The following is a 14,358-nucleotide window of genomic DNA, read 5'->3' as shown; positions in this document are numbered from 1 at the left end:
AATAATATATAAAGTAATACTTCTAACCTGACAAGCACCAATTAGAAAATACAAGTCACTTATGTAACATTGTCTAATAAAATTATGGTTGGGTGCCATCTCTATACCCAATCAAATGAAATTATTAGGCATTTTTATAGAATGCTATAACACATACTCTAGCAATAAAAGAGGAGTTTATAACTTGCTGGCACTGATTTATATATAGGTCATAATGTTTCTGTAGCTGGTAATTCATTAAAAGAAGAGTTCACAATTATTGTGTATTCTATTTGAATTAGTAACATATTGCTTGTCTATGCATCTCCTTTGGGGAGGGTCAAACTGCCCTTTGCAGAATTTTTGCATGATCATGAAATACAGCATTGCAATGATGAAAAACTGGCAGAAAATACAGTTTGTAAGCATGGCAAATCAATACTATAATAGAACTGCCACTTTCACCTCTCCTAAAAAGTGATTTCAAGATTTCTCTAACATTCAGGAGGATTTTTCAGAGATATAATGGGCATTAGAAAGAGGAAAGAGGAAAAAACAATCTTAATTATTTTAATTTCACATTGGTGTAAAAATCACACAAACCAACTGGTAAAGGAGGGATTTCAGATGCATCTCCTCTTCCTGCAGCCATTAGTAATTTTGTGACATATAGTTTGTCTTCTTACTATACATATAACAGAATAACAGAGTTGGAAGAGATCCTGGAGGTCTCCTAGACCAACCCCCCATTTAAGCAGGAAACCCTATACAACTTCAGACAAATAGTTGTCCAATCCCTTCTTAAAAACCTCCAGTGTTGGAGTACCCACAACTTCGGGAGGCATGTCATTTGATCTGGCATGAATATGCTTACCATACCTGGAAATAGTATTATAGAGAAGCCATACCTTCTTTGGATCTCATACAACCAAGAAAAGACAAAATTTCATTAAGGTGTTTCGGAAAAGGATAGATGATTCCAAAGTACTTTCTCACTTTGGATCCAAATACTGCACACTTCTGTAGGCAATCCTCACATGGGAGAGATTGCAAAGTTCCATTTCCTCTTGGTGGCTCTGAACCATTTGATTTGCATGTTTGCGAACACCGGATTTGCCACAAATATGAAGACAAGTTGATACTCACCTTTAACTGATTGATGGCTTGTTCTGCATTTTTCTTTAGAAGCTCCTCTTGCTGCAGTTTGTTATTCTTTTCTGTCAGCTCGTTCACTAGTCTAGCACAATCTTGACGCAATTTGCTCAGCTCTGAAGACTGCCTAGATACAAAAACAATTAGTTGTTTTCACCATATTGGCAATGTGAATGAAGAACATTGGACAGAAGATCAAGCTGCAGTCACCATGAGTGAAGGTATGGTAATATTTAAACACATATGGCAACTATTAAAAATAACGCTATGTTACTGGGACAGGCCAGTTAACTTAAGTGGTACCACTATGGGTTCTATCAAAAATGAAATTCAGTTTCCAAGTTAAAGAGCAAAGAATCAAAGGAAGAAAAGCTTGATTAAATTTTGCTCTTCTCACATGTAGAGATTCTGAAATGCTAAAGCAACTAATAAAAATTTACCTCTGCCTCCAAATGACTATTGTAAAGAAAACCTCCAAATCATCACGCAAAATTCACCGAGGTGATGAATATACACTTTGAACAGAAGACCCTATGCAAATAATTTCAATGCAAAATTGCAGGAGAAATCACTCAGGCACAGCAACAACTGTACAGTTAACTATAACTAGGTATATTGGTTCTACTCAGTCAAATATATGGTATTTTTCGGAGTGTAAGACGCACCTTTTTTCCTCAAAAAAGAGCTGAAAATCTGGGTGTGTCTTATACATCAAATACAGCATTTTTTGCCTCCCGAAGCCCTGCCCCCTTCACCAAAATGGCCGTGCATAACCTTATGGAGGCTTTCAGAGAGCTCCTGGGGGCTGGGGAGGGCAGAAATGAGCAAAAAATGGGCTTTTTTGCCCCCCCCAGCCCCCAGCAGCACTCTATAAGCCTCCATAAGGCTATGCATGCAATTTTTTGACAAACAACAGGCCCGTTTTCACAAAAAATGGGCTGTTTTTTGCTAGTTTTATGCCCCCAACCACCCCAGGAGCACTCTGCAAGCTCCCCCAAGGCTAGTTATGCCTTTTTTTTGAAACCGGGGCCTTTTTGCGAAAAAACGGGCCATTTTTGGGAGGTTTTGCAGAGTGCAAAAACTTTTTCCCCCCTTTTGGAAAGCTCTTTAACTGATTGATGAGAATTACATTGATGAAGTGCTGTGATAGCAGAAACAAAGTCTTAGGTGCTGCAGATTGTCAGCGATTTCCTTCTCCAGCACATGGATAAATACACCTGGAAACATCTACCCACCTACCTACTTTCTCTTTCTCTCTCCTTACCTACCTACTGTATTTCTCTCTCTCCCCCTCTATCTATCTACCTACCTACTCTCTCTCCCTCCCTACCTATCTACTGTATTTCTCTCTCTATTTCTCTCTCTCTATTCCTCTGCCTACCTACCTACCTACCTACACTCTTTCTCCCTACCTACCTACTGTATTTCTCTATCTCTATCTCTCTCTATTTCGCTCTCTCTCTCTTTCTCTTTATCTATCTACCTACCTACCTAACTACTCTCTCTCTCTCCGTACCTACCTCTTTCTCTCCATCTCTATCCCTTTATCTATCTACCTACCTACTTTTTTTTTAATTGGCCTTTTCAAAACCTTGATGCGTCTTATATTCCGATGCGTCTTATACTCCGAAAAATACGGTAAGTACTGCTTTGAAAATCCAATGCTTGAATTTTACAGGGAGACTGGGAAAATAATTATTAGGGTAAAAATAATGAGAAGAGTTGAACAAAACATAAGATAAGTTATGAATTTATTAAGCATTCTCCCTTGTGCTACTCAGAGGCAGAAATTCTTCTAAATTTAATTTGACACTAAATGGCAGAACAGATTGGAATAAATTTCCATGCTATCTCCTACAGCTGAAAAACTAAAATTAATGACAATTAATACTGATCTTTCTTTTTATTATCAGCAAACATCTTATCAGACTGATCTGCTCTACATTTTGACAGTAATATGAAGAATACTCAAATTGATAACACTGATTTTTAAAAGCAAATAAAAAGCAATAAAATCCCCCAATAAAAAATAAAAGAATTTACTTTCTGTAAATGAAATAGAATAATATCCATTTTACAGGATACCAAATTATATGAACACTACCTTTTTCTCGACCCCTCTGAATCCCTCATTGCACTGCAATGGATTTAACAAAACTATGCAACTAAGATAAAAAAGATAAGAGTCTCCTTCCAACTTGGCTCCAGGTAATTTCTTGGCCAAAGAATTGAGGCCTTTGAACTATGCTGGTTAAAATTTCTGCTAGTCCCTTGGACTGCAAGGCAATCAAACCAGTCAGTCCTAGAGAAGATCAACCCTGACTGCTCTTTAGAAAGCCAGATCCTGAAGATGAAATTAAATACTTTGGCCACCTATTGAGAAGAAAAGACTTACTGGAGAAGAGCCTAATGCTTGGAAAGATTGAGGGGAAAAGAAGACGGGGACGAAAGAGAATTAGGTGGCCGGATGGACTCACTGGAGCAGTAGGCGTGAGCTTAAATGGACTCCAGAGGATGGTAGAGGACAGGAAGGCCTGGAGGAACGTTGTCCATGGGGTCGCGATGGGTTGGACATGACTTTGCAACTACCAACAATAATTTCTTGGCAACAGTGCACACCGGTTTACCTAACTTAAAAAATCGCATTATGTTTGTCCACAATAATATATCATGATTATAAGAGAATAATAATAATAACAACAACAACAACAACAACAACATTATTTTTCTCAACCAGTGTGATGTCTGGTGTATTATGCGCCAGTATTTTGTCCGTTTGTATACGGGAATCCCACAAGATCTTGAAAATCAGATGGTCAAGATCTTGTGGGATTTCCGTATACAAACCGACAAAATACTGGCGCATAATACACCAGACATCACACTGGTTGAGAAAAATAAGGTCACAATTATAGACATCGCAATACCAGGTGATAGCAGGGTCGCCGAGAAGGAACATGAAAAAATCGCAAGATACCAGGACTTAAAAATCGAAATTCAACGACTATGGCACAAACCAGCAGTGATAATTCCAGTGGTAATTGGCACACTGGGTGCTATTCCAAAAGCACTGGAATTACATTTAAAACAGTTAAAAATTGACAAAATCACCATCAGTCAAATGCAAAAAGCCGCACTGCTTGGATCTGCACGCATATTACGAAAATATGTTACGCCGTCCTAGGCCCCTGAGTGGGGCCCGACTAGTAACCAATGCCAAATCCGGCGAAAGAACTGGCCGCTGTGATACAATTGTATAATAATAATAAACAGTTTGAAGTTCAAGATCACAAAATAAGATGTTTTAACAAAATGACCACAATGGCGTACTTGCTTTCCATTTGATTTGTGGAAGTACTGACAGCATCTCTCAAAATACCATTCTCCTGCTTCAGACGACTGATTTCTGCTTCCATCTGTTCACGAATCTGTTGAAACTGTGACCAGGAAAACATTATTGTATTCATTTAAGATAATCACTTTATAATTTATGTAGCTTCATATAAAACACAGGGTCTTATTGTTTACAAATCCAAACTGTGATCTACTTTCGGCTTTATTTCTTCAAGAAATGAAGAAAAAGCTATCACCAGATTGGATCCCCAAGATTATTTCTCAATAACAAATCTAGGAACTTTGAACCTAATAATTGTTGCGTCACACTGACACTTCCCCAATTTTAGCTCCTGCAATGTAATTAAACACTAAAGTTTGCCTAGGTTTTAATGCACTTCCCTTATTTTTTTTGTGCATTGTAATTTAATTAGTGTTTCCTTATTATGTTCCATTGATTGTTTTTAACTGTATTTTAAATTAATATTCTGGTTTTGGTATTGTTACTATAAAGGAAGGGAAACTTTAGGAAACATTCTATTTTAAGTCTTCAAACTCTTCAATGAAACTATAACTGAAATATTAGTATAAACTGAAAAAGGTGCGTAATCTAAATCTTGTCAAACTTGAAATTGTATGGGCAGTTTTCCAAACATGAGCACTATCTTGCTTTTCCATGTCCTTACAGTAGTCCTATCAATGCTTCAGGAACAAAGCTGATATTCAAACATGCAGTGACTGCTAATCTTTTAGCCTTAGGCAGTGATGGCTAACCTTTTTCCTAATGTGTGCCAAAAGCGGGGAGGTCCTGTGCGCATGTGCCCATACCCATAATTCTATGCACGTGACCTGCTCCCAGGCCTCCTGAAGCCTCCAGAGCGCGAAAAATGGCCCTACAGGCAACCTGGAAGTTTGGAAATGGACTTCCAGGTTGCCTGTAGGGCCATTTTTTGCCCTCCGGAGGCTTCAGGGAAGCCTCCTGAAGCCTCCGGAGGGAGAAAAACAGCCCAATGCGCAAACCGGAAGTTTGTTCCGTAAATTCTGGTTTGTATGTTGGGTTGTTTTTCACCCTCCAGAGACTTCAGGGAAGCTTCCGGAGGGGGAAAAATGGCTGAAAATGAAGGCCGAAATCAGCTGGACAGCACGCGCATGCACACTGGAGCTGACAGGGCAACGCCTTGCGTACCCTAAGAAATGGCTCTGCGTGCACCCTGTGGCATGCATGCCATAGGTTCTCCATCACAGCCTTAGGGTCTCCATGTAAAACTCATTCTGATAATTAGGAGGTATATACATTTAACAATCATGACTAATGAAATCAAGACATGGGAAAGAAATTGATGCGAGACTCAGTGCCCTTTACAGTTCATTTTCTCTGTTCAACACTGTACAGAAGAACAATTACACAATAATTCCAGTTTTCTTAAAATGTTTATTTAGCCACAGGACTGCAATATCTTGGAATGGAAGAAGGAAAGTCTGCTTGCGTAGAGACTGAGCAGATGGTTTAGAGAAAACATCTAGCTAGGGGATGTTAAAGGATTTAGCATCAGTCTACATTTTTAAAAGAACAAATCTGATTCATTCCTACTAGAGGAATAAAGAACCTACGATTACTTATAATTTGGTATAGGTGCTGACTATTTTTTTTTTTAAAAAAAGATCTATTTCTTAGCCACCCAAAGAAAACACAATACAAATATACCAAAGAAATTAGTATCCTATGGGACAAAAGCAATTTAAAATTATATGAAGGTGAATTATTTTTTTTTTAAAAACCTAGCTTATTCACATTACATGGGACAGAAAAGAAGTTATCAATAAATACAGAGAAATGTAATATGCACCCAAGAAATATAATGCATGTTTCCACCCTAAGGATCTAGATACTCAAGTCAAAATGAACTTTTTTCATTTTCATTAGAGATGTTGACTTTACCTTCATTTTCATCTGCTGGCTTTCTTGGTAGCTCCCATGGATTTTGTTTTGGAAAACCCCATGCTCTTTTTCCAAAGTGTTAACTCGCTCTCTCATTTTTGCCATAACCAAATTGCTTCTTTCTTTCTCTGTCATCAGTTCCTAGGACCAAATCAGAGAGTATCTCTTTTCAATAGTCCACCTCATTCTGAGGCCCATGGCCAGTTTACACAAAGCATAGAATTGCAGTTCCCTAACATTTTTCTAGGTATGTCTCAGAGCATCTGTGAGGCTCAGAAAGCATTCCTGGAAACAAAGAATATACTTAAGGGTTACATTTTGCTCTACACCATTCAAGCATCTCTTTTATTTCCTTTTAATTAAAAGAATCTTAAAAAATAAAATCAATAGAACATAGGAACTGAGAGATAGGCTGCCATTAGATGCTTTAGTACACGGGTGTGAAATTCACCACATCACGTTGCCATCAAGTGACGTATCACAACGTTTTTCCCCTTTGCGGAGCTGGGGTTGGCATGGCCTGTGCATGACACATCCGCCCCCAGTTTGATACCCCTGCTTTAGTAGATTCCCAGATTTTAAAGACATGAGACTTGGACACAGCTCACAATAGGAAAACAGAAAGAGTTAAAAAGTTGAAAAGATAGCTGAGCAGAGTGTAGGGAGGGGGCACCGAATTGTGTATAAAAGTAACAAGAAGTTGCTGGAAAAAGTAGGGAGAACTGTTATGTATGCTTCCCCCAAAGAATTTTCCCCTTCTTGTCTTCACACCTGAAGTGTTTCCTACTGAAAAGATTCTTTTAAAAGTCTAATATCAAATCTCCCAGCATAACTGTTTTTATCAGTAGTATAAATGACACACTGAGCTGTGCTTTCCATGAATGATGATTCCTCCCTTTACATCTGACTATACCAGTAATGACACATTTACTTATTCTGGGATTCACTGTACCTGGGAAAGCTGTTTGCATTGTTCCTTTGCAACAGCACCTTCTTCTTTTGCTGCCATAAGCAATTTATCTTTTTCTTGCAGCTGATGGAGCACTGCAGCTGGATCTCCTTTACTTGCCTGCACGAAGAACACAAAATGAACTTAAGAAGGAACTAAGTCCAGATCACATGTCACAATAAATCAGTTTAACTCAATTGGAAGCCGCGGCAAATCAGAATCATTTTCCTGCCACCCATTTTCCTCCTCTGGCTTATTTCCTGACATACAGTAAGTCGCTGTTATACTTAAGTCCTCAATTCATTCATATTAATGATTTATACAGCAGCAGTTTCAGAACCCTTGATCTAAGATAATCAATAACCCACCAGCTTGGATAGCCAAAGAAGTTCTGAACCAGTCAAAAAATTATTGCCAGGCACGTGGTAAATACTATTAAATTCACTAGTATGCATGTGAAATATTTTAGGGTTGCAATAAATAACGAGCAGAACAATGCATTTGTGGCATATGTTTCTGCTCAAGAACAGAATCTCTAACAACTAGCAACCAGGAAATGTATCATATGTGGTGCAGGAACAAAATAGTGACATTATTTGTATTTAGAGGATTTTAAAGGCTTCCTCAAAAAATGTTCTGGTCTGTTGTCCAAAGAAAGAAAATCCAGATTTATTTGTTTATTTGTTTGTTCCCCCCCCCCCCAAAAAAAATGCAAGTATTTATCTGGATGGTAAGCAAATGCTAGCCTCAAAGCACCAGTTACCTTCTGCAGAATCTCCTGCATGGCATTAGATTTCTCCTTCAATAACTCCACCACATTCATGGCCTCCTCTTCTGTGAATATCATGTTCTTCATAACCAAGATAAAATCCTTAAATTTCACATCTGCATTTTCTATAATGAAATCAACAGGACAGTTATAAGAAGGATGCAGCATATTTTTACAGTAAGAGTAGAAGGAAAACTATTATTCTGTAATACATGAAAGACAACTTTTCAGCAGGCTTTTTTATAGGAGCCAGCAAGCTATAAATATAACAAATACCAGTTGTCTTTGCTTACCAACTGCTTATTCAGTGACACTAGAAATTATGACAGGGCTGAAAAGGGAGACTGACAATTGGTCCTCAAAGTTGTGGCCCTCATAGCATCCCCCTGATCAGGTGAATGTGATTCAGGTGCTTCACAACTGGCATTGCATTTACAAGAGTTGCAGCTTCCTATGGTCATGTGATCGCCATTTGTGACCTTCACAGCTAGCTTCTGACAAACAAAATCAATGGGGAAACTGGTAGGAAGTCACGTGGTGGTCACATGACATTGCGCTTAATGACCATGGGTGATTTGCTTTACAATCACAACCGGAAGTGACATTGTAAGATCGGCACTGTCATATGATGTTTCACTTAACAACTATATCACTTAGCATCAGAATTGCTGATCCCAAATGCAATCAGTAAGAGAGGACTATTTGTATTGGCAAATAATTTTTTTGCCCATTCCTAGGAAATGTTTGCAAGACAAAACTCCAAATTATAGTTGTATGATCTCTAGTATATTTGGAGTTTAAGGCACAATTAAAAAGAATGAATGAATAAGTGGCAATCTAGAGTCAGATTCTCCCTAAGCACAGAAACTCTATTGGAAAGTGTACTGGAGTCATTTTGGTTCTATCTAAGGCTTATCTTATAATAAATAATAATTTTAGATTTTTCGCTTAAAAATAAACAGAAACAAGAGCATTATTTCCCACCCAAAATAAAAAATGAATTTCCCACCAAAAGACAGATTTTTTTCATATGTCAACTTCAAAAGAAAAATAAAGGCTGATTATTAGCAGGTTACTTCAAGGCTCCTTATCTTTCTTTTATGAAACTTAAAATAAATGATACTGTTTTGATTACTCTTCAAACACCATAGGCATCGGAGATGCAGTAGAGTCATTACTTTCATGTTTGTGCTTATCTCAGAACTCTGCTATCATCCTTTGAAAAACATATTTCAGGAACTTAATGTATTCCTCTACTTGAAAATTAAAAGCCAAGTTCAGGCATTTTAGTTTCGTGAGGCCATCAGCAAGTTCTCTGGTCATTGTCTCAGAAATATACAGTACCACCTTATTTAAAATACTGAAGTTAGTCATTTCTGGAATAAGCAAACCAGCCACAAGCGCCAATATCAAGTGTTTATCAGAAGGCCAAGCCAACACAACTCTCAAAATGCAGTACAGAAAGAATTTTAAATCTTTTTGTATCACCTGAACAGGACCTCTTCCCCCTTGTCTTTCCTATTGCCTCTTCTTGCCTTATCTCCTCCCAATTTTCTTCCTTCCTTTCCATTACATTCCCTTTGATTTCTGATGCAACTTGTCCAGACTTTCCCTTCCATTTACCATATGATTTCAATTCATTTATCATACATTCTGCATCTGCCCACAGTCTAAACTTTTTCTCAACTAAAAAACCAAAACCCTCAAATTCTTAAGAATATTCTGGCAATGACTATGTATCCATGCATCATAGCACAACCAACTAGTTTTCCTGGCCATGCCTTCTCTTTTGCACCAATACCTTTATCAGTTTCATTCTTCAATTTCTTCACACTGGTTTTCTGCAGTCCTTCAAGACCATCATGCCTCACCAAATCAGCTGCTTCTCTCTTTCCCTCTGTTACGCCTGAGTCTGCATTATCCATCAGAGGAATATATGTTGTTGCACGAATCAAAGGTTCATCCACTAAAGTCATAACTGGAAATTTAGGAAACATACTGACAATAATACATGGTAACATGCATTTAAAAAGTAGCTTGGTTTCTTCCAATTCAAGCTACATATGCACCGGCACTTTGGTTATTTCTTAAACAGGTACATAGTACGTTGATAAAATTATTTTTTTATTACTTGTTTATTGTTCACTTTTGATGGTTTGGGTTGTAAGTTCTTTTTGATATATTATTTCAACAAAATGAAACAAAATGTATATTAAAATGCATGTAAATTAGCAGTTAGAAACTGTTTCTAATTTTCAGCCAATATAGTATTTGAATATATTCAAATAAAATATAACCTCTGGCATGAACTGACTACACATTTTTAAGTAAACATTTTCCCAAGTCTTAGTCTTCCACATCTATAATATAGGAATAATACCGTCTATTTACAAAGAGTTTTTATAAGAATTTTAAAAATATGCATATGAAATATTTTGAACACATGGAAAGTGCTGCAGAACTGCTTTTGTATTAGAGTTGTTAAACTCATCTTTCCTCAGTTTCTCCAATAATTCACCATTAATGATTAAGTCTTAGATTATATATCAGTATTTGTAATCTATTGTGATGGTTAAGGGTAGCACCATGCACAAATCAAAACTGATGATAATTTTCAGGATTCTCAGCTTAAACAAAACCTAGATGTCAGAGAACAAAGTCACACTTGAGAATCTTACCTTATATGCTATAGTTTGCAGGATACTGAGAGTAAAATCCTAAAAACCTACACTAGATTATTTGTTAAGTTGGTGCTCTTCAGATGATAGCCAGTACTGTGCATTTAATACATTATGCACTGTATTAAAATCAAATTCAGAAGAATTGTTTTTAATCAATGAGGAGTCCCTGATGCTGTCTGAGCTTGGTTTTTTCTTGCAGATGTTTCATTACCCAAACTAGATAACATCATCAATGCTGGTAAGGAGATGGGTTTGCTCTTTTTAACCAAATATCAAATGCACCTTTAAAACTGGTTCAAACTTGCCATGCTGAAATCAAAAATTACAGGCTAAGTTGAAAACTTTTAATACTCAAAATGCCATCTTGCTTAATTAAGAACACTAAAGAGAGCACACTCTCTTTAATATGCCAAGATTGCAGATGATTTTAATTTTATATGAAGAGCAAGAAAGAGCCCAGGGTCCTAATGACATTGTACATACTACAGTGGCATAGAGTTTTGTGTCTTTAATTTGTGGCTTTAAAAGGTAAAGATGGGTGAAGAAGTAAGAAGAGTTGCTCAATCAGAAGAAACCTCTTCTTATTCCACATGCAATTCCTCAGATGGAAACACAAAGTGGGAAATCAGAACCCAAATGTAGTACAGGCAGTCCTCAATTTATGGCCACAACTGAGTCCAAAATTTTTAATGCTAAGCAAGACAGTTGCTGAGTTTTGCCATATTTTATTACCTTTGTTGCCACAATTGTTAAGTGAATCACTGCGGTTGTTAAATTAGTAACAGAGTTGTTAAATAAATCTGGCTTCCCCATTGACTTTGCTAGTCAGAAGATCACAAAAGATGATCACATGACCCGGGAACACAGCAATATGTAACAGTACATACACATCATCATACTCTGGATTTGACTAAGCTGTGCTGTATTGGTCAAAATCTAAGGTCAGCTACCAGAGGAATTCTTGTTGAAGCTATCTTTCCAGTAGATGGCGCTACAACCATCTTAAATACAGTATTTACTTTCAACAGCATGAGAAAGTCTAGTGACCCTAAGAACAATGAGCTTCTCCCTTCCGGGTTGGGGTGCTCTGCCACGCGAGCCAGTTTCGGCACTCAGTGCCGAAAAAGTTAACCATCACTATTCTAGAGGAAAGATATGATATAATTCAAATGAATGAATATACATTGATTCAAGAAGAGCAAGCACTTATTTTTCTTCTACCAAAAGGTAACAACTGTCATTCATGTCTTAGTTAGTTCAAATCTTCATTAAGAGTAAAGAAATTATTGAATGCCTATGAATTGACACCAATTTTCAGCATGCTATTTCTGCCCTAACCTTCTTTCTGTTGTCATGCAGGACCTCCTTGGTTCTAGAAACAAATGGTCACAGAAAACTATAGACTCACAGAACTCTGAATACTGCTATTCTTAATGTCTATAATCTGTAGCCCAGTTCAAGTATATGGATTAAATATTTACAATTCATAAAGTTAAATGATTCATCTTTTGTGTAAATTAAGTGGATTCCAGACTATGAAAGTCTATGCCAGAATGCAATTGGTTACATTCCTTAAGTGAAAAAGGATTGTCATTTATCACAATTAGTAAAATAGGAGAATTCTAAACTAAGTGGATTGCATTCTATTAATGTAATTTAACAAGCACAGATTCCCCAAATCCAAGTATCTTCATGCATACCACAAGCCAGATCTGCCAGTTTTGTCTTCCATTTTATGGGACAACTGGAGGGAAGAGAACATTCCAACTTCAGTCTCCACTAAGTATATCTGATTCATGAGAAGGATATTGCTAGTCATTTCCCCTCGTGCATTTGAAAAGGAAGGAAGCCTCTGAGGATTGACACCAAAATTACAACCTCATTTCCACAAAAGGACAAATGCTGATTTGATTTGGGAGTAATTTTGTGATTGAATTTGAGGCTCTGAACCCAGAAATACTTAATCCAAGAAAGATCACCCACTAAAGGTGGCTACTAAAACATCAGATATAAAATCCACTTTATTACCATTATCTGTCTTTTGTTTTTTTGCAGACACTTTCTTCTTCCCAGAGCTACTTTCTTGCTTTATCTCATGATGCAATATGAGAGGATCTTGCTTTCTGGATGTGGACAGAAGTGAATCACTCTTGGCATCCTGATCATCTGTAAAAAGGGGAAAAATAGAAGCTATATCAGGTTTTATACTGTACACATTAATCTACACATGTCCGTACATGTTTGTAGGTATGCATGTATCCTATCAGTGGTGGGCTGCAGGCGGTACATCCCGATACGGGCGTACCGGTGCCTGCCGGGAGCACTGGGTACCATTCCGGTGCGGTGCTCCAGAGGGCCCACCCACTTGCCCGCCCTCCTTACCTGTATTTGAGCTCTTCGGCACTTCCGCACACGGAGCATAAGGCGCCTGCACGACACTCCGCCAAACAGGAGGTAAGGATGCATGCGCGTGCTACGCGTGTGTACACGTGTGCTGCATGCATTCATGTGGTGGACGCCAGGCCCTGTTGCACCGTACCAGTTGCACCAGGATCCGGAACCCACCACTGTATGCTATACATATGTATAGTCATGTACAAATTGCATGGAACACTTAATTCATATAATATCATATTATAGTGATACAAGTAGTCCTTGACTTATGACCACAATTGAGCCCAAAATTTATGTTGCTAATTGAGAAATGTGTTTTGCTCCATTTTACGGTTTTTCTCGCCACATTTGTTAAGTGAATCACTGCAGTTGTTAAATTAATAGCACAATTGTTACGTGAATCTAGCCTCCCCAATGACTTTGTTAAAAGGTCGCAAAATGTGATTACATGATCTCGGGACAATGCAATGATCATAAATATGAAACATCTGTCAAGCATCTGAATGTAATGGAGATGCTGCAATGGTCATAAGTCACTTTTTTTAGTCCCGTTGTAACTTTGAATGGTCACTAAACAAACTTTTGTAGGTCGAGGACTATCTGTATACTGTAGATACACATATCAAATTAATCCGGAATAGGATGTGGTTTTGGTACTTCAAATCAAAATAAGTTTAGAAAAATCAAGTAAGATATTTCAGTGGGGACATGAGGATAAAATCACTTAAATTTCAACAGCCAGAGAGAAAATATAGCATCTATTCCAGGGATATTCAAGTATTCCATCTATAATTTGTCAGGACAGGGAAGCCAAAGGCTTGCACTGATCTTGGTAACACTGCTGAGGCTGAATTGTGATCTGACCATGAACCTCTGGAGAGAGGGTGGGGGAATTATTTTTCTACAGAAACTCCATATAGGATTATTTCTATGCTGATTTATTCAGTAATAGTTGAATAACTATTCAACTATTGAATAGTTGAATAGTTAGCTATAATAAGTATAATAAATCTTATAGTTTATTATACTATAAACTATAGTACTATAGCTATATAGTATTATTAGCTATAATAAATATTAGAATTACAAACCATAAATATTAGATCCCTTTATTAATCTTATTAAGCCATGAAGTAGTTCATTTTTTTGCTCAGCATATTGT

At 37.4% G+C, this 14,358-nt stretch overlaps 1 protein-coding gene across 6 annotated transcripts in view; it reads right to left on the bottom strand.

Moving 5' to 3' along the window:
- KTN1 (kinectin 1) overlaps window positions 1-14,358 on the bottom strand; it is an 86,738-nt gene that overhangs the window by 47,445 nt on the left and 24,935 nt on the right. For 5 of the 6 annotated variants that reach the window (XM_087727960.1, XM_087727968.1, XM_087727930.1 and 2 more), the window contains exons 3-9: window positions 12,831-12,968; window positions 9,923-10,099; window positions 8,116-8,246; window positions 7,356-7,472; window positions 6,404-6,544; window positions 4,462-4,568; window positions 1,126-1,258 (exon numbers count right to left, since the gene is read on the bottom strand). In XM_087727960.1, coding sequence (XP_087584086.1) covers window positions 1,126-1,258; window positions 4,462-4,568; window positions 6,404-6,544; window positions 7,356-7,472; window positions 8,116-8,246; window positions 9,923-10,099; window positions 12,831-12,968 — 944 coding nt within the window. The remainder of the gene's footprint in view (window positions 1-1,125; window positions 1,259-4,461; window positions 4,569-6,403; window positions 6,545-7,355; window positions 7,473-8,115; window positions 8,247-9,922; window positions 10,100-12,830; window positions 12,969-14,358) is intronic. The other variant, XM_087727945.1, reaches the window with a different exon arrangement.

The sequence above is a fragment of the Thamnophis sirtalis genome, unplaced genomic scaffold, assembly GCF_051295495.1.
Source record: "Thamnophis sirtalis isolate CommonGarterSnake01/CBP01778 unplaced genomic scaffold, rThaSir2_p1.2 scaffold_1, whole genome shotgun sequence".
Classification (NCBI taxonomy): domain Eukaryota; kingdom Metazoa; phylum Chordata; class Lepidosauria; order Squamata; family Natricidae; genus Thamnophis; species Thamnophis sirtalis.
This window is presented reverse-complemented; position numbering and strand designations above follow the sequence as displayed.